At 40.5% G+C, this 26017-nt stretch overlaps 1 protein-coding gene across 26 annotated transcripts in view; it reads right to left on the bottom strand.

The window, feature by feature from the left end:
* mbnl1 (muscleblind-like splicing regulator 1) overlaps positions 1-26017 on the bottom strand; it is a 47106-nt gene that overhangs the window by 14244 nt on the left and 6845 nt on the right. For 3 of the 26 annotated variants that reach the window (XM_017432510.3, XM_025009631.2, XM_037981971.1), the window contains exons 1-2: positions 19163-19599; positions 11172-12149 (exon numbers count right to left, since the gene is read on the bottom strand). In XM_017432510.3, coding sequence (XP_017287999.1) covers positions 11172-11345 — 174 coding nt within the window. In that variant the 5' untranslated portion in view covers positions 11346-12149; positions 19163-19599. Of the gene's footprint in view, positions 1-11171; positions 12150-12470; positions 12641-18211; positions 18922-19162; positions 19600-23580; positions 23699-26017 lie in introns of those variants that run through there. The other 23 variants (XM_017432518.3, XM_017432524.3, XM_017432525.3 and 20 more) reach the window with 16 other exon arrangements.

The raw sequence follows: 26017 nt of genomic DNA, 5'->3' as shown, positions 1-26017 counted from the left end.
TTTTGTTTGGCACATCAAGCGACAAATCCGTGTTTTTCAGAGCCATAAAGATTAAAGCTCACACATCACAATAATAAACAGTGTAAAATGCACATTTAAATCTACAGATTGCTCAATTTTATTGCAAGCTTTTTTTTAAATTTCCCTCTAAATGAAATTCCACATTGTGCTGAAACATTGGATGCTGAACTTCTGACTTCTTGAGGTTCACAGCAGGTCATGTTTTATATTAACAGTGAAAGTTTGTGATCATCTCGTTGACATCAGAGTAGCCAAAATCCCAGCCAAACTGGGAACAATAATCCTGCTTGCTACTGGGCCGGCCGTTTGATAATAAACTGTAATAACACGCCCCGCCCCGATCACACTTTCTTCTTACTCCCCGTCTCTCACCCGAAGACACACGCCCTGCTTTTGTGACTATGTGGTGTTTAAACAAACAATGAAGCAATGTATAAAGAATGTTGGGTGTGGCTGGAGCTTATTCTTTTGAGGAAGCGAAGAAGCATGCAGTGAGATGTTTAAATGCACGTGCTTCCACGTGTGAGTGACTGAGAACGAGCGAGAACAGTGGGGAAGTTGTGGAAAAATGGCGTTTCTTCAAGTGTTAAATTAAACTATAGATAATAAAAAACAAACTTTTTCCACTTCTCAGGTCCTCGACAGTTTGTTTATAAGAGGCTGAATCCTTTGAAAGCCAAACGCTGATGTTAAATCATGAGTTAATTCTTTTTTTTTAAATTATTTTTCTTATCGCTACACTTGTTTAAAACAAGCTCCTACAAAACCAAGCCACTTCTTTTAAAGTGAAACTCAGGATTTCTGCTTTTTACTGCCTCTACAGTAGTTTTCCTCCAATCAAATGGTGAAATTTGCTCAACAAAAGAGATAATGGTCATGAAGGTTTGAATATCAGCAATTATTGGATGACACAGAGACCAGAACAGTTTGATGCACGATGGTGATAAAAATATTTTTTAAAAAGCTAATTTTTTTCCTTTAAAATTACTCATTGCAAAGTATGAAATCAAACATAAACAGGGTACCCTGAATAACATCAAATGGGGCAGCTTAAAAGAGTTTATTTGTGCAATTTCCAGATCCATTGATATGCAGATCTGAGATGCGGGTACGCGCTCAGTGTAAACAAAGCCCTCTGCTGTGTCTGCTGAAAACTCATGTGAAGGCTTCAGTCACATGACTGACCTACATTAGGCCGGCTGTAGTCTGTGTTGGTAAACAAACATGGCGGAATCGGACAGACGCAGAATCCTGGAGAAGATGTTTAGGTGGAAATATGGGAGTGAATCTGCTGCTAAACACACACAAAAAAGAAAGATGGAGTAAGACAACATCAGGGATCAAGCAGGGTGGTGGAGTGTGTGCAGCATTCAAACACATGAAGCTTTTGTAACACTTCTAGATTAGTAAGGTTATGGTTTCAACCTAACGTATTGTTTTATCTTTAGACTTTACAAATTTGAGCTGAAATAAATGCAACACATCAAACTTAAACAGCTCTTCCGTTGGAAAATAAGTCACTTTTTTTTTCCTTTTAACAGCACATTATGAATAGATATGGAAAACATACTGTGCAGATTTTGTTTATTACTTTGCGATTTTATTTTTGGACCAGTCTTCATGACCGAAGGAATCAAACTATCGCAATTATCATTTTATAAAACGCTGCTGCAGAAATACTGTTTTTTTTATAAAAAATAAGTGTTGTTTGTCTTTTAGCTTTACCCTGTAACCTTTTACTTTGTTGCCAACTCTGGAAAATCGGCAAAAAAATCTGCTAAAAGCTGTCTAGGGTGGCACGGTATGTCAGAAATCGTTGAAAACGCACTAAAATGCGCTTTCTTATTTCTCGCTGATTCTCCTGTGTTGTGGTGCGGTGTTATTCGTCCTGTGCTGGGGTTGGGGTGTGAAGCTACACTGTTCTCTGCCCTGCGTTCCACTGTCTTCTGTCTAAACATACGCAGTGATGAAAGCCCTTTCTCCTCACACACACACACACACTCGGTGAAAGAAGCTTTGTTCTGCTGGAGTGCGGTGGAGACTCAAAGAAACCGGCCCAGTGGTTGGTCTCTTTGTCTACTGTGTGCTCAAATATGAGATGCAATACAAAAAAATATCAAATCAGTCTGCGTGCATCTGATTTGGGCAGATCATCTGGTATGTATGTAACCTAGAATTTGCTCAGAGTCTGTAAATAAAGAGATTAACCAAAGAAAAGAAAACCGAGAGATCATGATTTAATTTTGACTTATGTGTATTTGCATGGCATAAATTACCAGCACTTATTTCAGTAATATTTCTAGCTACCAAAATTTAGCAATCCCCTAACAGAAACAGTTGTGGAGAGAGTGAAAAAGATTCCTGTAGAGACCTGTGGAGCTGTGAGTGATGCAGGCGTGTGTCTTTGTGAGGGCTTGCATTTCGTTATCAGACCACAAACACACGGCCATACCCTTGTGATTATGTCTGTATCTCCCCTGCCGGCCCTAAAACGCGCACACTGAGCTGTGTTGTTGTTGCGTAGTGGTCAGAGGGGTTGATGTTGCCACATGGAGCGTGGGGCTTGTGGAGATACGGAGGAGCGAGGGAGTGTTAATCTTCGATAATAGTTGCAACGCGTCTCCCGTGATGCATTACCACCCTCACTAAAACAGCAACAGAAGTCAAAAGGGTTACGGCCCCAACCAGAAGAGGATCAGACGGGATGTGAAAAGGTTAGCCTTGATAAATACGCCTGCAGGAAATGCACGAAAAGGCAATTATTAAGAGTCTTGGACAACAGCATCGCAGAGAGCGGTGGAAATGAAAACGCACAGCAGCAGCCGCGCAACTCACCCCCTACATGTGGACAGACACGGTCACACACACACACACACACACACACATATGAAGAGCAATAAGTTATTCACACTTAAGAGAGTGTTAGTTCTCAGAAATGCCCCAGGTCAGATGTCACGTACACAGGAGCCCTGGGTCCAAACTTAGACTTCTCTGTTTATCTCCTGACATGCCCCCTCACCCCCACCCCATCCCCACCCCCTCCCTTTCTTGTGCTATCTTTCTTTTCCACACAAACGCACTTTCATGTGATTCTTTTTTACACCGTTCCCCCCGCCCTCTGCGCTCCACGTGCCGTCGCTCCTCTTGTGAGGGCTAACAAGGTTCGTTCCTAACTTTTCATTATCTGTAATAACACGTATCGATCTGAGCGGCGGCGTTTGATGAAAACCACCCAGCCGCTCAGAATGTGAGCATGAGAAACGGCCGGGAAAGGTTCATTTAATCATTTCTGAGTCGCAGTGGGAGTTAAAAAGAAAGTCACTGTACAGAAATCCTAATGTGACTACGTGTCAATGATGACTCAGCAGGTACTGAAATGACTGAATATTCAAATGGGCTGAGGATCAAGGTCAATCATTTATCTTAATCAGCCATTTTAAACCACGAAGGATGAATAATTCAGTTTCATGGAATAGTAACCTACAGGGTTGACTTAATTTGTTCATAAAAACATTTTAGGATTAAACACCGTAGAAAGTAAATCTTCAATAAACAGAAAATGTAGAAAGATGAGGCCCTCTTGTTTCAGAGTGGCAGCTTCGCAACAAATCTTAAAAAAAAAAAAATCAAAAGGTAAAAGTAGTTTAAAGTCATGTCACAACTCCTTTTTCAGATAACAACCCATCTTTGATGCCAACTTCCTGTTCTCCCTTTCCTCTAACATCTCCACAAGTCGTCTTTCTCCTCATATTTCTGTGACATCAGGGCTCTTGACTAATTTAGTTTGCAGCAATAACAGATTTAATCTGGTATGCGTTATGCTAATCCCATCTCACAGACTGGTAATCCTATCCACGACTCTAATCTTACTGTCAACCGGCCTAATCCTATTTCTACGTGTGATTATCTCCTTGAGGCTTGGCGGCAGCACAAGGACAGTGCTTCCAAATCCTTACTCGCTTCGTTCTGTGCAGCTTAGAATCATACTTATTACTAATGTTTCCCTAAAAAAATTGTTTTTATTAGACAATTGAAGTTATCAATTAGTATCGCCTGCTGACAAGAAAAGCAGATGATGTGTGTGTTCATTCATCATCTCGCTCTCTCTGTTAGCAAAATGCTCCAAATTACTGGACAGATTTCAATTAAACTTTTAGAAAGTAATCACTGGATGTACATCCATTAACCCATCCTTTTTATTAGCCACTTTTTTTCATGCCAGGTCATTGTGCGAGGAGCGGGGTGCACGTCCATCACAAGCTCTGAATGTACATCTACAACTGGATAATGTTCAGAGTCAACCTGATCCAAGATGGCTACCACAGTTAATCAGTTGCAGTTAACTCTGTCAGTTTTACAGATACTGAGCTACAGTTTGAAGTGTTAGTTGTACCCAACACATAATTCAAGCTCTAACAGAACATCTTTGTTTTAATCATTACCAAACGACACAAAAGGATTGTGCACGGCTTCAATGAATGATATATATATATATATATATATATATATATATATATATATATATATATATATATATATATTTGTGTTACTTTTTAATTTTAATCATTCTATGATTTCCGAACAGGACTTGGTATAGGCTGTAGCTATTCTTAGTTTAATTACAGGTTCATAATGTTTATTTCTTGGAATTTTTAAGAATGAAACTGGCATTCCTAAAAAAAAACCTATAGCAATACATTTCTCTCACTATCTTAAAGCTCCAACATGTTTTACTTAACAGAATAAATCAAAGAGATAGATTTTTTAATTTAAATATACACAGCAATCTGAAACAGGATTTCATCAAACCAATAAAGCAGCTTTTCCTTGATCAAAATATAAAGAACAAAATCCCTTTTTTCTCTTTTTCCGTTTAAATTAGGGCTGCACAATATATCGCAAATTTACTGTCATTGCAATATCAGCAAGAATAATAAATAAAATCACAAAGAACTATTTAAACTGCAACAGATCTAAACCAGTGATTTTGAAGTATCATGTATTCATGTTCTGCAAGAGAATAAGATTTAGATGACAGAAGAGAAAGTGAGGAGTGAGGAAAAGGTCGGTTTATCGCAATCGATGTTGTCATTACAATATTAAACAATGATACCACAGATTACATATTTTTCAAACATCATGCAGCCCTGATTCAACTCATTACAAGCTGGACTATCACTGCGCAGCGTACAGCTTCCACAAAGAGGAAAGAGGGCAAGAAGAAAATCTTGACTGATAGGCCCAACAGCTGGTAAGAGGGGGCGGCGAAGTGAAAAAGTGTTAAGAGTTGAGTCTAAAGTGAATATAGCTGCGCCCTGGAGCTCATCTCTCACTCGTTTAATGGGAGGAAAATAGCAGTGCTGACGAGGTGGATATGTTGAGTGAGGTGTAACGAAGGAGGAGAGTTAGAAAAAACAAAAATGACAAGTGGAAAAACATATAGCCACAACATTTTGCACTATAATGAAATTTTACTTTTTTATTATTTACTCTTTCTTCTGGAGTGGTATGTGTTTATTTAATGAGCTTTTATTATCCGAGTCCGAGTCTGTTGTTTCTTTTTCTGTGCATTGAAAGTGCCTACTCGCTAAACTGTGTCACTGTTGCTACAGAGGTGTAAATATGATTTAAAATCCAACTACAAACCATTTGATTATTCATTAAACGCAGAGGGGTGCATGTGTGAAACTCACAGAAGTCTAAGTATAAACTTTTAAAGACAAATTTAGCAAACTGAAGCATATCAAGACTTTTTTTGTCTTTTTAAAGTAAGCACATTCTTTGTGTTTTTAGATTATTTTACTCTCATCCCTGCTTGGATGATCTTTTCTAAGTTGTAAAACCAAACAATCCTAAGGCTATTTGAGGTTTTATCTGGCATGTCTGTCTGTTAAAATGAGACACAGAAACAGCAGCTCCAGAAAAGTAATCATTGTATCAGTGTTGCTATAATGGGCCCAGTGTGACGGAGGGACAGGGATGGCTGACACTGAAAAGAAAAGACTATTGTCGCTGATCTTCCATCGCATAAGCTCACAGACAAGATGCGAAGGAACGCTGATGTGACGAGGATGCACACACACACACACACACACACACACACACACACACACACACACACCATAAAACGAGCATACCAAAGAACAGCTCTGTGAGGTTTAGTGTGTGTCGGGGGCCAGGATTAGTGTACTTCCAAGCACAAATCCCCCTCCTCCCAGTGTGAAAGTGAGAAAGATATAAGTATAGTCCCAACAATGCCAGAATAGGGAGGGCTGGTGTGAAACTACGTTCTAAAATAAAACTCTTATTTTGGGACTTTTAGGCCACATGCCTGCTTTCATCAAGAGCAGAGAGAAAGGAAGACAAACTTAAACAAAACCCACAGATATACGCAGCAGCGCATTAAAGCGTGGGTCTTCCAGACGAGCGAATCAAACCCCGGAAAGCAAATTAAACGAAAGAGCATAATTCTTCACTGCGAATGCTCTGGCTATTATCTCATTAAAAATAAAATCAGGATGAAGAGTCCCTGTCTCAGTTACTGAGGGATGACATTCTCGGGGATCCGAAGAACATGGTCTAAATTACAGCCTTACAGCCGCGATCTGACTGAAGATCAGCACCGTGCTGTTGTTGTTGATGACAGAAGCTTCATCCGGGAAACAAAGAACCAGGTCCTTTCACAACAAGAAGAGAGGATTTAATATAATATAATATATAATATTATAAGGATGATTTTAATATGAAATAATTTAAACATCTTTAAAGTTACAACTTATGTAGAACTATGTAAACACTAAACTGACCTAATTCAACACTAGTTCCAATAAAATAACAACCTAAGGCCTCATTGCCGTGTACTATACATTAACCTCCTGAACTTCTAACCCTGTGCTTTTTACACCGAGTGAACAAAATGTTGCTTTTAACGAGCATGTAGCGGTTCGAAACCTCAGAACACCGTTAACACAAAACGGCTATTATTTGCCCAAACACGTGTCCGACTATCGCTAGTCATTTGATGTACAGATGTTATTTTCTGTGCGTCCAATTTGTTACTGTTGCATCCAGTCACTGATAGAAGCACGCTATCGAAACGAGAGGGAAGACAGAGGCAGACACAGAACAAGGAGAAACGACCAGACTTGAGTCTTTGAAATTCTTTAAATGGTTAGAAAAGTAACTGGAAACACGATATCAGACTAAACAGTCATATTTAATTTTGGTGAAAAATCTTTTGAAGGCGCTGACTCCCTTGATGCAGAGAAATCCTCCAGTATTGTCTTTTAATTGTATGAGCTGCTTCTTTTTCCTCAAACACTTTCTCCAACCTTTATTCTTCATTTTTTTGATACATTTCTAATAGCTGGTTTTTGTCCCCAGCTTTCATTTTAATATTATTTTCTTCACTTGAATGGTCACTGAAACTTCTATCAGAAGAAATCAACTTAGTAACTCATATAAACTTATATTTATAATATCAATGTATTAAATTTAAATTTTGATGTGTTGAAGCACAGATGCCCAAAGCCTGTGCCACAAACATGTTTCAACTGCACTAGGGCATCAGTGGGTATTAATATTGCAAAAGAATTGCAAACAAAAAAACAAAAAAAAACGTGCAGTCACAGATTACATGCCAAAAATATCACAGGATATCAAATGGACCTCAGCTGCACTAGATAACCACGGCCAAAATAGCCAAAATGGTAAGAAACACGGAGAGCGTTGTGTCGAAATGACAGAAAAAATAAAAAAAAGACTAAGAACGAAAACATGCTCCTATTTGGCCTCTTTTGCTCAGAAGTCGGGCGTGACCACAGTGGGTGTGTCAGGTTGGCAGTTAGAGCTCAAAGTCTATAATGCTTAAAAGTGCACGTGTCTTCAAACTACTGTCTATGACAGATATTAACAACTTTTCATTTCATGAAATAACAGGTAGAGTTGGTATTAAAAAACAACAAAAAAACAAAACAACAACCTTGTTTCTGCTGATAGGTTCAAAACAGAGTTGATGTCACTCCACCCCCCTAAACTCTTGCCACACAGGTTTCTATATGTAAATATGTCTGTCTGTGTCTGCGGATAGGGGGTGTTAGGGGGGTGTAATATGAACCATACTTTAAATGGGTGTGGCCTGAACTAAATGAGGCAAAAAACTAAACTGAGCGGCACATTCAGAGGAAGGAGCCCTGCAAGAATGAAAACAAGCAACAACAAGTTCCTTCACTGCAGACAGTACCATATTACTTCACATTCAGCCTGGTATAAGACATTAGCTCAGGGTTTTTTTTCTGCAGCTTTAAGCTACAATTATAATCAAGCCATATTAGGAGCTCATCGGTGCAGCAACGAGAGAACCTGAACACACGAGATAACAGACACTGACTGATAAAAGTGGGCCTCTTTCATTAAAATATCATGATGCTTTTGTTTTAATCTCTGCATTTGGTTCATACCGTCCCAACCTCTTCGTTAAACCATCTGTGGCTAGCATCGGTTTTAGCTATAAGCATTTTGTTTGCACATTCTAAATGGTTTTATCACACCTAAATTATCTGTTCGGCAGTTAATCATCAACAGGCAACGTTAAAAAGCCGAATTTAAATCTGGGAGTCCAGGCGGCCATTATCCCTTTCCAAATATTTGCCCCGTTTCAACATAGCTGAGCTGTCTGTGCTGTACCAACCAGATAGACAGGCAACAGAAAGGGCCGTGCTCCGGGGTTAAGGCCAAGTCTAAAGCCAGTAAACAGCCTTTCGTGCACAAATGCATTGGTCTAAATAAATAAACTCTCACCAGAAGGTATATCACTCACATGGGCCTATTATTGCAAGCTTTTTGTGCAGAAAAGTAACAAATCTAATGTTTTTTTTTGTTGGCTTACAGAGATCATCTTTCCTCTTTTCCCTCGGCATGGACTTTACACCAGCATGCTTTAGTTGCACGTGTGAGGCCATGACCACATGTGCATACGTGTGTGTTTTCTCCGTGTATGAGCAGCCCGTAAAAAACGGAGATAGAGATAGAGAGATAGAGAGTGGATGTTGGGGAAATGACTTGGTTTGGGTGTGACCTGCTCAGCTATGCACTGGTGATCATGTGAGACCTGTTCTAATTATACACTTCTCCAGAAGAAGGTCGATCCTCTCTCATGGGCAAGAAGCCCGTGCACATGTCCAAGAGGGTGCGTTGACGTGTTTTCGAGACTTGTGAAGGAGAGCAATATGGCTTTGTGTAACGCAAACCATCGGAGAGTTTGTCCCATTTCAGCTGTTTAATCTAAAGTAAAGTAGGGCGACTGATCTTGTCACTGAGCGTGTTTGTAGATCTGTGCAGCGATGTGGGATTCTGTACATTTAAGTTTAGTTTTTATCTACCATCTATGCATTTTAACAAGAAACGAACAACGTTCACTTCCTGATTTCAGCTGTCCTCTTTTTTTTTCTTATTTATTTAGTTCTCTGTCTTTAACTCGTGCTGTTTCCACCGTGGGGTTTTTTAGAGACCTGCTCTGCTTTTCATTACCAGGGGAAAAAATGGAACAAGCTTTTAAAAAAAGCATCACCCATCTCCATTATAACACATGTCCCACTGAAAATCAGTCCAAACTACAAAAATAAACCCCATGGGACGCCCAAACAGCTACCACGTATCTCCTAGCTCCTCTTTTATGTTGGTGACCTTTACCTGAATGTGAATGATAATCGAAACACCTCTACACGTATCGGTATCCTTCGACCTGTAGGTAAGAGCTCCACTTTTCTGTCGGCGTATGCTTCGATGGCACACCACTGCTGCAGAACCGAGGGGACAGCGACCTCCAGACATTTGGGAGAACACTGAGTCAAGGTTTTGTAGCTGTTTTATTTCAGCAGAAGGATTCCAGATTCTTTTTTTCTTTATTTTTTTTCATTACTGGCCACCAATTCTATTGCTATTTATAACGTTTTACTCCTGCGATTCATTTCTGGGAACACGTCAGCATCCCTACAGCGCAGTAAGACGGGGAAACAAACTACTTCCTGTAAATCACTAGAATGCTTTCATATGCCTCATTAAAACAAATGGCAAAATGGTGGTGGTAATAAGCAATGATGTGGTCAAAAGTAGGAAAACTGCACAGAAACGTGCAGAACATTTTGGACACACACACACAGGCAGTTGCACATTTCTATTAATTCAAGAAAAAAAGTTTTTGTGGCCTTTACAGTTTTTCCTTTTTTGTCTATAAACACAGTATCCTGTAAATACTCAAACATCCTTTTTTCAGTCCTAATCTACTTAAACACACAATGACCACAAGTCGCCAGTGTCTGCAGGGTTAAAATAAAAACAGAAGTAACGGCACACACAGCCTTTGTGTGCATGTGTGTGTTATTACTGGAAACTTTGAGTTGAAGTGAGAGATCCTGAACTCTGAATGTGAAGGCGAGGATGACTGAGAAAATGAAATGCTGATTTTCTAGCTAGTACCTAAAAATGGAACATTGCTGAATGCAGTTTCCAAAATTTGCCTTCAACAATGCTCAAAAACACAAACATGCACAAAGATACTCACACAAACCCCTTGTGGCCGCCCTTAGGCCTTTACACAGGAAGTGGTTTGAGTGAGTGAGAGCTCCATGGTGATGCTATCGCCTCGTTCCTTTTAGCTGTTAAGATGTGAAACATTAAGGCAGCTATAAAAGCGAGCACTTGTCAACTAATTCATCTATGTTTTTCTCTCCAAAAGCTGCATTACTGCAGGGTTTTCACTTCCATTTGTGTGGTGCTGCTGAAGAAATCCATTCGACTGAGTTTACGGTGATTGTAATTTTTCAGAAATTGGGCTTCTTGGCAAATATTAACATGACTGTTTTAGAAAGGGCCTTGTGAAAAATGTCATGACTATCACTTCCTGAATTTAAAAAGATCCAACTCCCTCCTCACTTTTGTGTCTTTGATCACACTCCAGTCACGTGACCAGAAATAGGTAGGGCTAATACAAGCACATGTTGTGGCCAGATGTAGCGCTCCTCACATGCTGTTTTCATTTTGCAACTCACTCCAGTTCCTCAAACTGTCTGTGCTCGGTGTCCTATGTGTGATCTGTCTCACCGTCTGAGACACGACCTAGTTGCTTTCCTCCCGCCACTGCTTTCTCTTACCTTTAGCGAGTCGAAGCATGCGATCACCCGCCCGTTGTCCACCTGGCAGCTCTTGGCTGGATGGGCAAACTTGCACTCCTGGTCGGAGCGCGAGCAGGTGCCCCTCTGAAACTCCCGGCATACTTCCAGTGTCAGCCACTTTGTGTCGCGGATATGTGCTATGTTCATCGCCATGGCAACGCTATACCAAAAATATTCCTTGCAGAGATACGTTCAATTGCGAATAAAGTACTTCTAGTGTTTTGTTTTGTTTTTCCACAACTTCAGACTCCTTTTTGATTTTTTTCTGTCGGTATTGTCTGTGATATGTTGAAATGAAACATTAAAAAAAAAAAAAAAATTCAGTAGATTGAAAGCTTCTTTTCAAAAGTGAAATGTTGCAGGACAATGTTTACTGTGAATGCTAATGAGTCATTTTCCTGATGAAACAACACTATTTACTAAATCCAGGAAAAAACATAACCTAACAAATTGTCCGTTTTGGCTTGACTTTTCTTTCAACCTGTTTATTGCTTACTCTCATCCAGAACTGAGAGCCCTCTGGTTTGGTGCGGTGAAGCAGGCAACGAAGGTGACAGTCTGGGTATAGTCTGCTTCTGAAAGGTTAAGGACACTGAGGACTGAGCGGAGGCTTCAAGGGTCGAAGGCGAAGGTGAAAGGCAAGGTGTGTGAGATGCTGTGTGGGCCTGGTGGTGTGCTGGGCTGCAGTGGTAAGGCTGGTCAGCTGGTAGTGAGCAGCAGCGGCCGTCCGGGGAGGAAAGCTGAGGCTGGCGCCCACCTGGGTGCGGTGGATGATGGTGGTGGAGCGGGGACGACTGGGTCGGAGCGTAGGCAGCGAGAAGGGTGTGGCTGCTGTCCTTTTACTCGTATTACTGTGGCGGCAAGCGAGCGAGCAAGGAGGGGGGGATGGGGGGGGGGTGGAGCTTCAGCTGTAGAAGCAGGTCAAAGCTGCAGCAGACATCAGGAAAGGCACTTCCTCTGCGGAGAGAGTGAGACAGAACGGAGGGAGAGAGAGACAGATTAGTCTAATGCCTCACATAAAAACATTAATGCTTTCGCTTTCTTCTCCTGTATCTTTCCGAGGAGTTTCTTATCAGCTGCGGCACTAAAGCCGTGCCACTGCAACACTATGCAGCTGTGGGAATGAGAAATATGTACAAATGTCAAAAATGCAGGGGTGTCAGCTAAAACAAATAAAACTTTCACCCTGCCCTGCACTCTAAACACACATATTGCACACACACGCTCATCACACCACAGCACTCATACTCACACACACAAAAAAAAAAAAAAACGCACAATGCTGCTATTCACAACTTTCCGCCTCTTCTGACCGACGCAGGAGAAAATCAGATCAAGTCCTGTATCGCTTGGAGTCCAGTAACGCAAAGCTGGCCATTATTAATGTGTTTTAGAGGTGAAAGAAAGGAAGAGAGTGAAAGCAAGGGGGGAAGTCGAGGCAGGGCATGAGGGAGAAGAGTTTAGTCATTTCCTTTCTTGTGAAGTCTTGTGAGAGTCGGGACCAATGAGAGCTAGCCTGAGTTGCAGCAACATTCTGGGCTGAGGGCCAGGTGAGGGCAGGGGGAGGAGCGAACAGGAGGCTGACCTGCCCACTGCTGGAGAAAAACACACACACACACACAGGCTGAAATGATCACTGTTTAACATTTCCATGGCTACTTGCTGTCTCATAAACACATAATAAAGCAATCTATCAGCCAGCAATTCATAAAAGATCCAGTTAAGTCCTTCTTGGAGAAGAATTTGAAAGTAAAAAATGATGTTGACGTTACAACCACGCTCAAGTAGTCTCAGTGTTACGTCTGCTGTATCACATTCAGAAGTGAACAACATTATTATTCTAATGATCCTGCTTTGCCTCCAGTGTTATATATTTTTAGTGCTGGAGGAATTTGCATGATTAGGCTCCCAGGGGCCAATTCTGCTCTTATCACACAGACGGCGTGAGTCACCACACCCTTGTAGGGTAATCGCTTTTCCCAGAAAGGCATGCGTACCTTTAGCAGCTAACGCCTGCTAACTTCACAGCACTGCAACAAGGTACTACAGCAGCCTGCAGCAGAACAGCTGAAGCTAGGATGACCCAGCCACATGGATAAATCATGTGCTTCGAGAGGAAAAAACAGAGAGGAAGCGAAGGAGTAAACTCTTTGCGTTCACCTTGGATGACCCTGAACAGAGCACTACCGCTAGAGACGACCTTTGGAGTCAAAGCACAAATATATGCAAATGCTACAACTGTCCTACTTTGCACGTACCTGGGTACAGATACAAATCAACTGCAATGCCGTCCTTAAGAGAAAAAAAAAACAAAAAAACAATGACTGAATCGGACATTTTATTATGTGCTGCTATTTCATTTAATGAGAAGAAGTAATGCTCCTTGGCAGTTCAATCACCCTTTCATGCTAAAAAACCTTTTTTGACTCAATGTCTTGTTCTGGGACATGCCAATGTTTTTGTTTACACAACCAAGGGCATGTTTCTGTTCCCATGAACTCTGTTTACATCGTTTCATCTTCACTCCTGTGAAAAGTCAGCGGCGCCTGACGCTCATGATTTATCCTGAGCTCACCCGGGACCTCTAGGTTTCAAATCCTGCAATGTTGACGTTACTTGGTTTTACTGCAGAACAGTCCCAGTCTGATTGGACACACATTTTGCCGCACAGATCCACGCTGTGGCTTCTACCGAACAAAAGCCACAGCTGGACACCATTAATGAGGTGGAACAGAGGGCTCTATTTAAAGATTTCCTTAAATGAAGGCGCCAGTGTTATGACTTGACGGATGAAAAACTGATGCCCTCTGAGTTCTGTTTTAACCGGTTTCCATGGTTTCTTTGAGAAATCAGTGCATATCTGTGGCGGTGTAAAGTGTGGTAATGTGCCAGAGTAATAATGAGAGCTCTTTATGATCCATCATGTCTGGACAGGAACATCCTTGCCCCATTGATTTCTTCATCTCTGTGGTCTTCCCTGTTGTATGCCCCTTACTCTAATCTAATCCCATTTTATCTATTGGTGCTCGTTTTCACGTTTTATTTTATTCACCGAATGTTTAATTTCAACTGCTTCTTACTGCTGTATTTGTGTTGTTTTTGGCTTCTTTGGCCTTTTGGTTTCTTTCCACAACCTCCACTCCATCCATATATCATTGTGACTGTCTGGCCTACACCCTCTTCCAGCATCCTCAGCAGCACTCCCTCAGCCTCCAAGGTCTTGCAAGCTGGTGCAAGGTCAATCGCAGCGGAGGAAGGGAATGGCGAACGAGAGCAAATGAGAGACACTGTGTGTTTCCTATCGGCCTTTAGAACATGTGGTAGAAATCACACCGGGTTGCAAAAAAGAAGTCTTCAGTATCAGCACGTCACCGACAGCTCATGATCATGTGACACCAACAAATGCCTTAACGGCATACGTGTCATCTGATACGAAAAACAAGTCTGTGCGTCTTTTTACTCTCTCCTGGTTCTGAGACTCAAAAGAAATTAGCTTTCAGTGGCAAACGATCCTCCAGCAGTCACCTATGCAGAGAAAACGCAGAAAAAACATGCAAGTGATTTTGCTCAGAGCTAACTGAATAAGGTTGTCCAAGCACAAAGAGTTGTTTTGTTAGGAAGACATGCCTCAACTGATTAAAAAGCTGGAGCTATCCAAGTATTAGAAAATATGAGTGGGTGTTGTTATTTCAATTGGGAGATAAAAAAAAGAGGGTGTGGTATAAAGTTATGATAAGACTTCCTGAACACAGAAAGAGTGAGACAAGTAACAGCGTCATAAGTAGAGAGAAGTGTACCTTAAAATTTGACATTACAAGTTTAATTGGCTGGAGGGACACAGGAAACTTGTCTTCCCCCAGTCTCATGTTATGTATTTTGCAATTTTAATGAACGTAATCCAGATCCTCACCAAATATGAATGGTTTCTTCTTTTGCCTGCATGCCAACTTTTCACCAAGTTCCAGAAAATTTGGCTTGGGAGGTTTTTGCGTCATATTGCAAATGAACAAACAAACAGCTCTACCTCAGCCCTGGTCTTAGCGGAGTAGTTATACTGTGGTAAACAATGCAGTGTTAATAACTATGTGCTGCTGTTTATCTTGCACCACGAGTTTTTAGTCACCTAACTAACTAAACAAAGCTTTAGGTGCCTTTTTCCCCCCTCACTTTGTCTGCTGAGACAGAGGCATTAATCTTTTCTGGTTTACTGCTTTTCAGTAAAAGGGAGTAGTTTCAGCATTTTGACTAAGGTAGAGTCAGGGTGACAGTTTGCTGATACAGATCATCATGGTGGACAAAGCGGTAGGAAATGCACTCCTGGCCTTCCTGCTCGTAATGCAAAATGTGCTCAGAAAAAAACGTGCCAATGTTGGCCTCACTGACCCTTTCCACATACATTCTGGTGCATATATTGATAAATGAATACTTGAATTTTTTTTTTCTGCTGTCTCTTGATGTGTTTTCAATTGCTACAAATATATGGAAACTATAGGCTGAGAACATATTAATTATAGCTTTTTTATACTTACACACCTGAGTATTGTACATTTCTTGAGGCACTTTTTATGCATTTTGGATTTAATTCCAATAATATCTGCATTGGAAGGCTACAAAATAAAATTGAAATCAAAGTAAAAAATATATAGTTTTATTTTAACCATTATTAACCACACACCTACAATAGACAAGTGTGCTCCACAGAGCCCAGGTAAGTAAAATATATACATATTTTGAGTTGCCATTTCAGCTTGCCATTCTCCTTTTTCTTGTAGTCATCAGCATAGAGCTCTTAGCTCATCTCAACTTTAGTTTAACTGACTTATTTGTCCTTCAATTATATAATTGGGCTCGGAAAGTGCAGCTTGAGCTAGGAATGCAAAACAAACAATGGCTATTGATTCCTCTTAGAGCAAACCTCTGGGACAATGAGATCTCTTGTTTAGCATACATAGACAGAGGTATGCACGCGCACAAGCGCACACAAGACAACACACTGACGACATACAGAAATGCAAAACTTTGCAAAAGCACAAACCTCTGTCTGTCCGAACACCGAGTATTCCTAAGATGTGGTGAATATCCCTGTCTGTGTGCCACACTGAATCTTTGTGTACACGTAATAAGTGCAAACATGTGATGAAATGAACAGTGAGGATACTAGCTGACCTAGATAGGACAAATTACATACTTAAGACATTTCCAACAGGCCAAAACAAGTGAAAACAAAAAATATAAGTAATAAGCGTTATAAACACGCTTTAACTTATCGGTCTGCACACCAGATGGTAGAAATCAGCGAACTGAACATCTGTATAACATACTGTTGTGTATTAGAGGTAGAAATAATTAAATAAAAATTAAGTGAAATAGTTTTCATGCAACACAGAACACAAAGACTTCTAATAATGTTTAATGTGCGTGAACTTCCATGCGCTTTAAATCTGCTTTTGACTCTTTTATTTCTGTTAAAAATGAAAATGCAAATAGAGAAAGGCAAATGTTACATCCTGCACTAGTTATTAATAGTTTAACACATCATAACTGAGCAAATTCCAAAGAAATGAGGCGTTGCCACTGCATGTTTTACATCTGCATTTGTAAGCTTTGACTAAACTGAGACAGGAACGTATGCAAGATCTTTAGGTTTCTTGAAAGCATTTGGTTTGAGAAGCAGATATGATGGAAGCAATTTTAAATGTTTTAGCTCTCCGTCTCTTGTCACAGTTATGAGAAGAACCTGATGGTGCTGTAGTGATGAAAAACAAGCGCAGGCTTTTGTTGGCAAGTGCACCTCAGGACAGATTGTTTAAAAAATACTGACTTGATGACAAACAGCTTCAAAACATTCTCATGTTGCATATTAGTGCTGCTGTGTAATTCAGTTAAAGGTTGCCACTGGCTTTAACGTACAACGTGTCACTAAGACACGAGCCAGAACATTACTAAATGTTGATAAGAGCAGAAACAGATGGGTATCATGTCGGGTTAAAGACCTGTTAATTACAGGAGTAACAAAGAGCTTTGCTTCTGACAGCTGCTGAAGTCAATTAATATTAGCTTAGCACGGACTTGCGTTAAATGGAAGGCGTAGTACTCAACCAAAGCTGTGAGAAACCAACACTAAGAAGAGATGAAATGTGGCCATAACATCACAGGAACGACCAAAGGATTCCTCGTGTAATAAAGGCTTAACCTGTTAGTGCAGACTCAAGCATGCACCTAATCCTGTCTGCAGGGCAGATGTGAAATCAGAGGCAACACATATAAGCAGATGGCCATTTACGCCACACTTCATATGTCTATACATCTACACAAAGAGATAACAATGTAATCTTTGCCTGCTACAGTCACAACGACAACATAAAATGGTGCACAGATGTTCTCTAGATAACAGTTCACAGTCCACCTCCAGCAGGGGATTTGTTTAAAAACTCCTCCATACGATATACCACACATCTGTCTGCATTTTGCCCATTTGAATGTGTGTACATACTGGGTGTGTGTGTGTGTGTGTGTGCTACTGTCTGAGCCACCATGAATCCAGTTCAGTCACAACAACAACAACATTCCTTACCATTGCTCCAACCACCAACACACCGCCAAAAGGAAAACCAGAGAGGCGAGGAGGAGGAGGAGGGAAGATGGTAAGGAGAGGGACAAAGAGGTAAAAAAGTGAAATGGAGGCTAAAGGTTAAATCTATGATGATCCTCAGTCTCTCATACATCTGTTTTTCTTTTTTCTTTAATTTAACAGAGTTGTAGCTGACTGTTTTTCGGTTTTGGACGCAAAAAGAGGAAACGCTGACTAAAGGCCTTACTTCTTTTTTTTTTTTTTTTTCTTAAATAAGTATTTTAAGTATGAGACACTTTGTACAGTACAAGTAACAGCACTTTTGATATGTTTTTTTATTAGACCGATCAGCTTAAACAGTTCTAAACCTTTAAACAGCGAAAGAAAAACACTACGGGTTAATCTCAAATCGTTGTTCAAAGCCAAAATAAAATATGACGCAACTTACTTTTTACTCCAGTTTGAACATCAGCTCGTAAAATCCCTCCATTTACTGGGTTTCCTTCTTGTATGTCTTTCCTACTTAAACTTTCTTCCTCTTTTTGGTTACTCCCCCCCCCCCGTCAGACGCATGCAAACACTTGCTTAGCCAGACATATACACTAACCCACACATACACACACTCCCACAGACGGAGTCAACCCTCTAACACACTCTCTCCTCCCGCGACCCGAAATGCTTGGCAAGATTGTACTGTACTGAAATACTGCTCACCATATAAGGTAGCAGCGGCTTCACATGTGCATAATTTACATACACAGGGGTGGGAGTTCGCCTCACATGCGTTCGAGAAACACACATGTAAAGCCATGCGTCCCACCTTTAGGCTGACGCAGCAAGAGGGCTGGAGATGCTTGAGGAGATATATATATATATATATATATATTTTGTTTTTAACAATTCTGTGTGTTTACTGAGCCCTGTAGGATAACTCCTAACATGTCCAATGTTGAGTCAGATGAAGGGAATGAAAGCTGAGTGGGCGATCTATTGATCCTCTTCGCTGCTTCCTGGAAAAACCACGGCCCTCCAAACACACACACACGTACACACACCAGCAAATTTTCTTGCTAACCAGCGCTACCCTCAGGAAGAAGTTCCTGTGTGGCTGCCTGTTTTGAGCCAGGAATGTGTTTATCAGTGTATGTGTGATCATATCTGTAAGATAAGCTATAACAAATAGAAGTTACCCGTTCATACACTGAACATACACACACACATAGATATATATATATATATATATATATACATACAGCAGACATTAAGGCAAACAGTCTCCATATTTCTCTACCTACTGCATGGTCTCTTACTTTAGAAAGTGAAGACAGAAGCTCAGACAAGAGGAAAGGTCTAGACAAATCACAGAGACATGGTGGAGGGTTATAAACCAAGCTCTTACCTCTCACATAGCTCTCCAGTTAGTGTGCGTGGGCATCCGCGTGTCGACTGGCTCTGTATGTTTATGCGTGTGTTCAGACAGGCCGCGACAGCAGACCCTTAGGCACCGGCTGGACCATTCTCAGGCAGGCAGGCAGGCAGGCAGAACACAACAAGGCAGAGCGACTGGCAGAGGAGAGGCAAGCAAGGGAGCGAGTGAATCAGCAGCGAATGAGTAAAGGAGCTGTGCAGAGCCGAGCACCAACAGTGAGAGAGAGGAGGAGTGTGTGTCTATGTGTGTGTGTGTGTGTGTTGCAGCGTTGGCTGTGTGCGCTAGTGTGTCTCCTCCCCAGCCTCTTCAAGTGTCTGAGCTGGGCTGTGCGGAGCTGTGCTGTGACGGGCTGGGCTGTGTCTTTACTGGTTCCCCAGCCTCTGGATCGTCTGTCTGCTGCAGGGAAGTGCTGCTCGCTGGGCGGCAGTAGCAACAGCTGTGGAGGAGGAGGAGGAGGAGGAGGAGGGAGCTGTGACTGCACTGAGCATACAGATCCTGCAGTTCCCTCTCCCTCCCTCTCATCTCTATACTGAAGCTGGCCACGCCCCCCTAAAACAACACCAGGAAGTATGAGCTCAGTTACAGCAGAACTGCCCCTGCCTTTCCACTGTAGCTAAAAATGAAGTGGAAAGGGGCAGGAATAAAATGACTGGGAAAACACAACAGGAAGTAAGAAGTAACAAGATAAACATACAAAGAAGAGAAACCATGCACAGTGACAAAACACTGAAATAATACATATATGTATATATTTATACACACACACACACCCACACACACACACATATATATATATATATATATATATATATATATATGAAAATGAAGTTGGATACAAACAGAAAGAAGTCAGACTGAAACATGTGAAAGAAGGGTCCTAAAACGGCGAGGAGGAAAATGGCAGTTGGAAAGAATGAACAGATGAAGGGTTGTGGAGGAAACTATGGAAAGATTTGCAGGGAGTGTGTGTCAGATTAGGTCTGGCTTCTGTCCGGCTCCATTCTCTCCCCTTCATGCTGCTTTTCTGCTGTGGCATGCAGCCTTCAGCTCAGCCTCACAGCCGCTCTTCTTCACTTTGTACCAGCATCAAACCACCACTACTGTAATATTTATAATAATTCAATGGAGTATAAAAGAAATAAATACTCATGACCACTACAAAAGATGCAAATCAGCACAATTTGTTGCGTTTCAGAAGCACATTACAGTACAAAAAGTCTGAATAAGGAAATACAAAAGCAACAGCAGATACCAACTCTCCTGTGTTGCTGTTGACACAAGGCTTTCGGTGCCTCGACCCTTGCTGTCGGGGGAAAGTCTGAGAGGCTAAAGGAGCCTCTAAAAATCAGATTTAGACCTGATGCTGCAATATCCGGTAGCTCAGGAGATAGTGGAATTGGCATCTGAGGAATCCTTACACATTTTCAGCTGTGAGAGGGGTTTTTGTTTCTGACCAGGAAAATTGTCTAGAACTCATTTCACATGTGGTCATGAAGAGAATTCAAATCAAGTTTTGCAATATATCGTCCTAAATGTTTTTCATAATGCTAGCACCGGTCACTTGACTGCAGTTGTGACGAGCACACTCTGAGTCATTAAAGTCACATGTGCGCCTCGGACCCAATCATCCATTGTTCGGGTCATTTAGGTCGATCTGAGTTTAAAACACACACCTTCAGAATGTCAGATGTTGTAGTCACATGTTTCATAGCCGCATCTAATCATCTCTATCTATAGTCACTTAGAGCAGAACAGACCTTTTTAAATGAGCAGCAAAATGTATTAAAAACCAAGACAGGAAGTTCAGTTGCCTTCTGTTCAAGCAGTTAGGGTTATCATGGTCCTCCTGAGAACTGACATCAGTATAACATATGCATACTTACTCATTAGTTTAAACACACAGCTGATAAAATTCTCATTGCCTTTTGAAAAACAAAAATGTCACGCCTCATATGTCTGTGTTTTATGGAGTAGTTTCCCCTGCTGCATAGTTCTGTTTAATACAAAGCTGGTGATAAGTCATCTCTAATTTACACAGCAACCCCCCCTAAACCCGGGGTGTTGATTTGTGGATGAGTCAGCTGGAGCGCCGATGCTACCAAACATCTTGGTGAAATGTGCCTGCACGCTGAGGGAGCCCAAAAATAGCTTCTGATTTGAATTATATTAAAAATTGTTACTGTGCACGTCATTAAGTATTTTCGACGGCTTGTCATTAATGGTGGAAAGAACGGTTTTAAACCATGGAAGCAGCCCTGCAGAAGGACGTATACGACATGTTTTAAATTAGCGGAACTTACTGTTTGACAGCAAAGGGAGCATTTCGTTGACACGTAATAAAGATTAATGGTGACTGATATTGATCAAGCTTAATATTAGACAGTTTTACCTCCAGAGATTGGTGGTCTCTGTGAAGCTCAGACACTGACGTGGAATTTCCCCTTTTCTAGTGCAGCTGAGAGTTCGGCACTGTTTCTGTTTTTTGTTTTTTTACTCTGCCACAGTACTTTATTCATGTTTATTTTTTTAGTGCACTGTTTTTGGGGTCATTCTGTACGTTATGACTTTCATTAACTTGTCATAATGATTAAATTGCACATTCACAGTTGACCTTTCTCTTGAAACTCCTGAATGTCTGCTTCTAATAACGTACTGTAAGAATTTCCCTTTAGTGCAAATACAGGTCTTCCAGCTGAGTCAAAGCTTCAGTTTGCAAAATACTTGCAATTTAGTTTTTACAGTCAACACTTTCAGGTTTCATTCTGCAAACAACTTCTTCAAAAAACACAACGCGCGCGTCGTTCAACTTTTCCCTATTCATGTTCGGCCACGTGCCTTCTGCTCGACCCGTCTTGTATCTCACAGACAGAAGAGTGCCGTGGAGGTCAAAGAGGCGACGAATGTGTAAAAGAGAAGCAAGGAGCAACGCAAATGAACTCACTAACTGAGCAAAGCGTTCACACGCATCCAAACGATCAACCGACCGACCAAAAACAGGAAGAAGTGTGTAAGTGATATACTAAAGGGGAATTCCAGCACGTTTTCACAAAAAGAAAAGTGAAATAACCACAATGGGGGCAACCTAACCTGTAAAAACATTTGTAACATTTTGATTGTGAATCTGGAGGGACATTTACTGAGGGAGGGAAAGTAACTCTAGTTTAATCAAACCCAGCATCAAGATGCTTTATGAAGAATTATCTTTGCTGCCTTGACTTTGTTTTGTCTTGTTTTTTACTTATGTATTTTTTAATTGCACTGATAAAATTGAATCCAAAAGTTGATTACAATGTTGATTTCATAGAAAATTTCAAAAAGCTTCTCTTTTTTTACATATAATTCATTTGTCTCAGTCAAATCTTATCACCCTAAAGGTCAAAATTCTCCTCCTACCTCCTCTGCCTTATGTCCTGATCCTTAATAAACTCAACTTTCCATCCGACCCCTCCATATCATGTCACTGCTTTGCTATTTCCCAGCCCTCTGTAAATGACATTGGCTGGCAGATGTGAACTCTCACTTCTCTGAGGAAACGTCCAAGAGCTTTTGTGCGCCAAAACCCGAAGGCTCATTTATCACTACGTCTCCAAGCACGCATTACGCTCACATTAAGCTCCATTACAGCAATAATTTCAAATGGGCATCATTTTTGAAAAAAAAAAAAAGAAAAAGAAAAGATAAACAGTCTGTAGTTGCATTCAAATTGACCACTTCTAATATATACAGTATATATATATATATATATATATATATATATATATATAAATTTAAGACAATTTCTACCACAAAGCAGAAATTGGTTATTTTCCTGTTCACTTAAACAAGTTACAAGTTAAACAAAGCCTCTTTGTCTTCTGCAGATTTGCACTCACATTTGCCTGTTGCATGCTTTGTGGTTTTCTCTTAACCTTTTTTTTTCTGTAATTTTGATACACAGTGCAGGGAAGCAGGTGCAATTCACGTTGTCAAGGCTGAAACACAGAGGAAGGAAATGGCACGGTGTCTTATCCCCATCTGACACCGCTGTGTAAATGAAAGCACCAGTCGAGCTTGAGGCTTGGCTCATCTTGGAAACAAAATAAAAGCAAGTGGAAACACCTTTACATCGGCCTCTTAATATACTTTTCTGTCTAAATGTAGCCCACAGACAAACTGGCTCATTATACTCTCCTGTCATTGCAAAATACCACTTCCTCTTACATTGAAAAAAGGACAAATTTGAGCAAACGGCAACTTTGGCTCATCGAGCAAAGAAACTTTCTATCTTTGTTCGATAACTTCACTCAGTTACAGTATTTTAAGAAGCAGTTAAAACACTGATAATATGACCTACAGACACAAATCCTTTACATATATACATATATAAATTACACAGACAGAAGGTTTACCTGTTTGTCTGTCTATCGCTGACGTGCCACTGGGACAGACAAAGCCGCTTCAACACAGGTCATGCTGATGCAATGCATTGTGGGATGAACTGACATCTTCATTTCTGTCTTCCTCGACTTCTCTCGCTCTACTCTCTCACACTCTCATAATAGCACCTTCTGCTTAGCAACGGCCATACCGCAAATGTGGTCAGGTTTACAGCAAACCATCACTGCGGAACAACAAGTCTCCATGACAACCACTCGTTATCACATTTGCATCTTCTGCTTGCATTATGTACTTATGCCAAATATGGTCACCTTGTTTCTTTTCCCCGCCTCTCTCAGGATCCCCTTTTCATAACTTCCTCTTTTCCTCCCTTTGCACAACTCTGTGCACGCACGCTGTGCTATCATGTTCTCAACTGTTAAACTGTTAATTAAATGCATTTCTCTAAGCAGTAATGTTCAACTTTTGACTACATAGTTAGAATGTACATTTAAATTATAAAGTAACTGAACTGGTCAAAGTTATAGGTGGTGCTGTACAAAAAGAAAAGACTAATATCTACACTATCGTACAGATGTTTGAAACTACACTTTATTTCTTTATATTTTGCCTCCAAGGAGTCAGACTTTCTTATAATCTTTCAAAGTGCGTTTGATAAATATTCTTGACCTTTTCTGAAGATACTTCAAAGTTTTTCTTTGAACTTTGACTGCTTTTTTTTCCCACTTATACCTGACCATATCAGCATATTGTGCAGTGTGAGCTTTGAACAAATGAAGAAAGTGGAAGACAAAAGAAGTGGTATAGTAAACTGTCTACAGTAGATGTACATTGTCTTAAAGTTAAATAAAAAAAACCTCACAGACCAGAGAGATTAATCATCCTTCAGTTGATTATCTACCGTAAGAACATTTTCTTTTAGCTAATATCGTTTCGGGAATCGTCTTGTTGGTGCTAAAGTACAATTAATATGGGAAACTTTGTTATATTTGTTTGTTTTTCTTTAATTCAACTAAAGAAATGGGAATAAATTAGGCTTTTGTGACAGGTTGATGGGATAAAACAGCTTAGACATTCAGTTTAAAATCTGTTATTTGCTAAATTGTCTATTATCTGGCAACACAACACTGGTTCATTACTTGCCTTAGGGAGCTTATTTATCCCCAGATAATTTTTAGATCAGACTTAAACAGCCTGACAAAAAAAAACAAACAAGAAAACACTTCTCTGAAAATAGAGTGTTGCAAATGAGTGAAAAAGCAGCCAAAGTCCAAAAGAAAACTTTAAAAGACCTTCAGAAAGCCTAAAGAACTATTGTTTTGATCATTTTAAAACGATTACAAAAAGGGTCTTGCTCCTTGGAAGCAAATAATTAAACATAAGAGTTGTGCATGGTCCTGCAAGAATAGAATTCAGTCCATCTTAGTCTTAACGCATATATAAATAACTGTAAACAAATAAAAATACAGTTAAAATGTTACTGAAAACTTTACATTTGAGCAACTGTATCTGATTGTCCCTGCACACCTAAGCACTAGGTCTCTTAGAGTTTGTGTACATAGACAGGTGTGTAGTTTTACAAGTGCTCCTGTGAGTATGTGCTCCTGAGAGTATGGGAAAAGAGGAAGATTATTTGATATTGGAGCCAGTTGTAGCCTGAGAGATCAGCAGTAAAACAACATGGTAAATAAGGAAGCACGAAGGGGGGTGGGGGTGTATGCATAGAGCATCTCAACCCTCCACCACGCACACACACACACACACAAACATCACTGGACATAACTTACCCTTGCGGTTCTTCTGAGAGGACTGGTGCAGCATTTGTCCCCCCCCAAAAAAAAAACAAAAAACTATGTCTATCAAACTATCAGTGGAATGTTGAAGCAGGCCTCTGGGGCCCACACACGCTGCAACACTCAGCAGCACTCAGCACCTGTCTCCGACTGACAGCACAGAGAAAGAGACACGGTCAATCACACAGGACAGCACGGCAAAAGGCAAAACACAGAGGGGAGTGAGAGGGAGACAACAAGCTGCTCATCAGCAACGTACACCACTAAACAACAAACAGAGGGATGGATGTTCTGAGCTACGGCTCAGTGTGTTTTAATATCATTTAATACTGCACAAATTAGAGTAGCTTCTCTCCTAATAAATTTGAATTTCACATAAATAATAACACACACATAATTATTTTGGTAAATACTGAAATCATATTACTAAAGCCTGACAGCAGAGAGTACTGTTATGAATGATCTATTATAGATGGAACTGATTCCAAAACCTGGAAGCATGCAGACAACTTTCCTTATGGGTACAAAAAAAAAAAGGTTTTTTAATTGTAGTCATTCATTATTAGTCTCTTCAAAACAAAGAAAAATATTTCCAAAAAGCAAAAATAGTTTTACGTTTCTTGCAAAGCAAAGGTTCTCTTGGTCATTCTGGCTG

This window comes from Kryptolebias marmoratus, linkage group LG20, assembly GCF_001649575.2.
Source record: "Kryptolebias marmoratus isolate JLee-2015 linkage group LG20, ASM164957v2, whole genome shotgun sequence".
NCBI lineage: Eukaryota > Metazoa > Chordata > Actinopteri > Cyprinodontiformes > Rivulidae > Kryptolebias > Kryptolebias marmoratus.
Note: the sequence above shows the minus strand (reverse complement) of the source record. Positions and strands in the feature narration are given on the sequence as shown.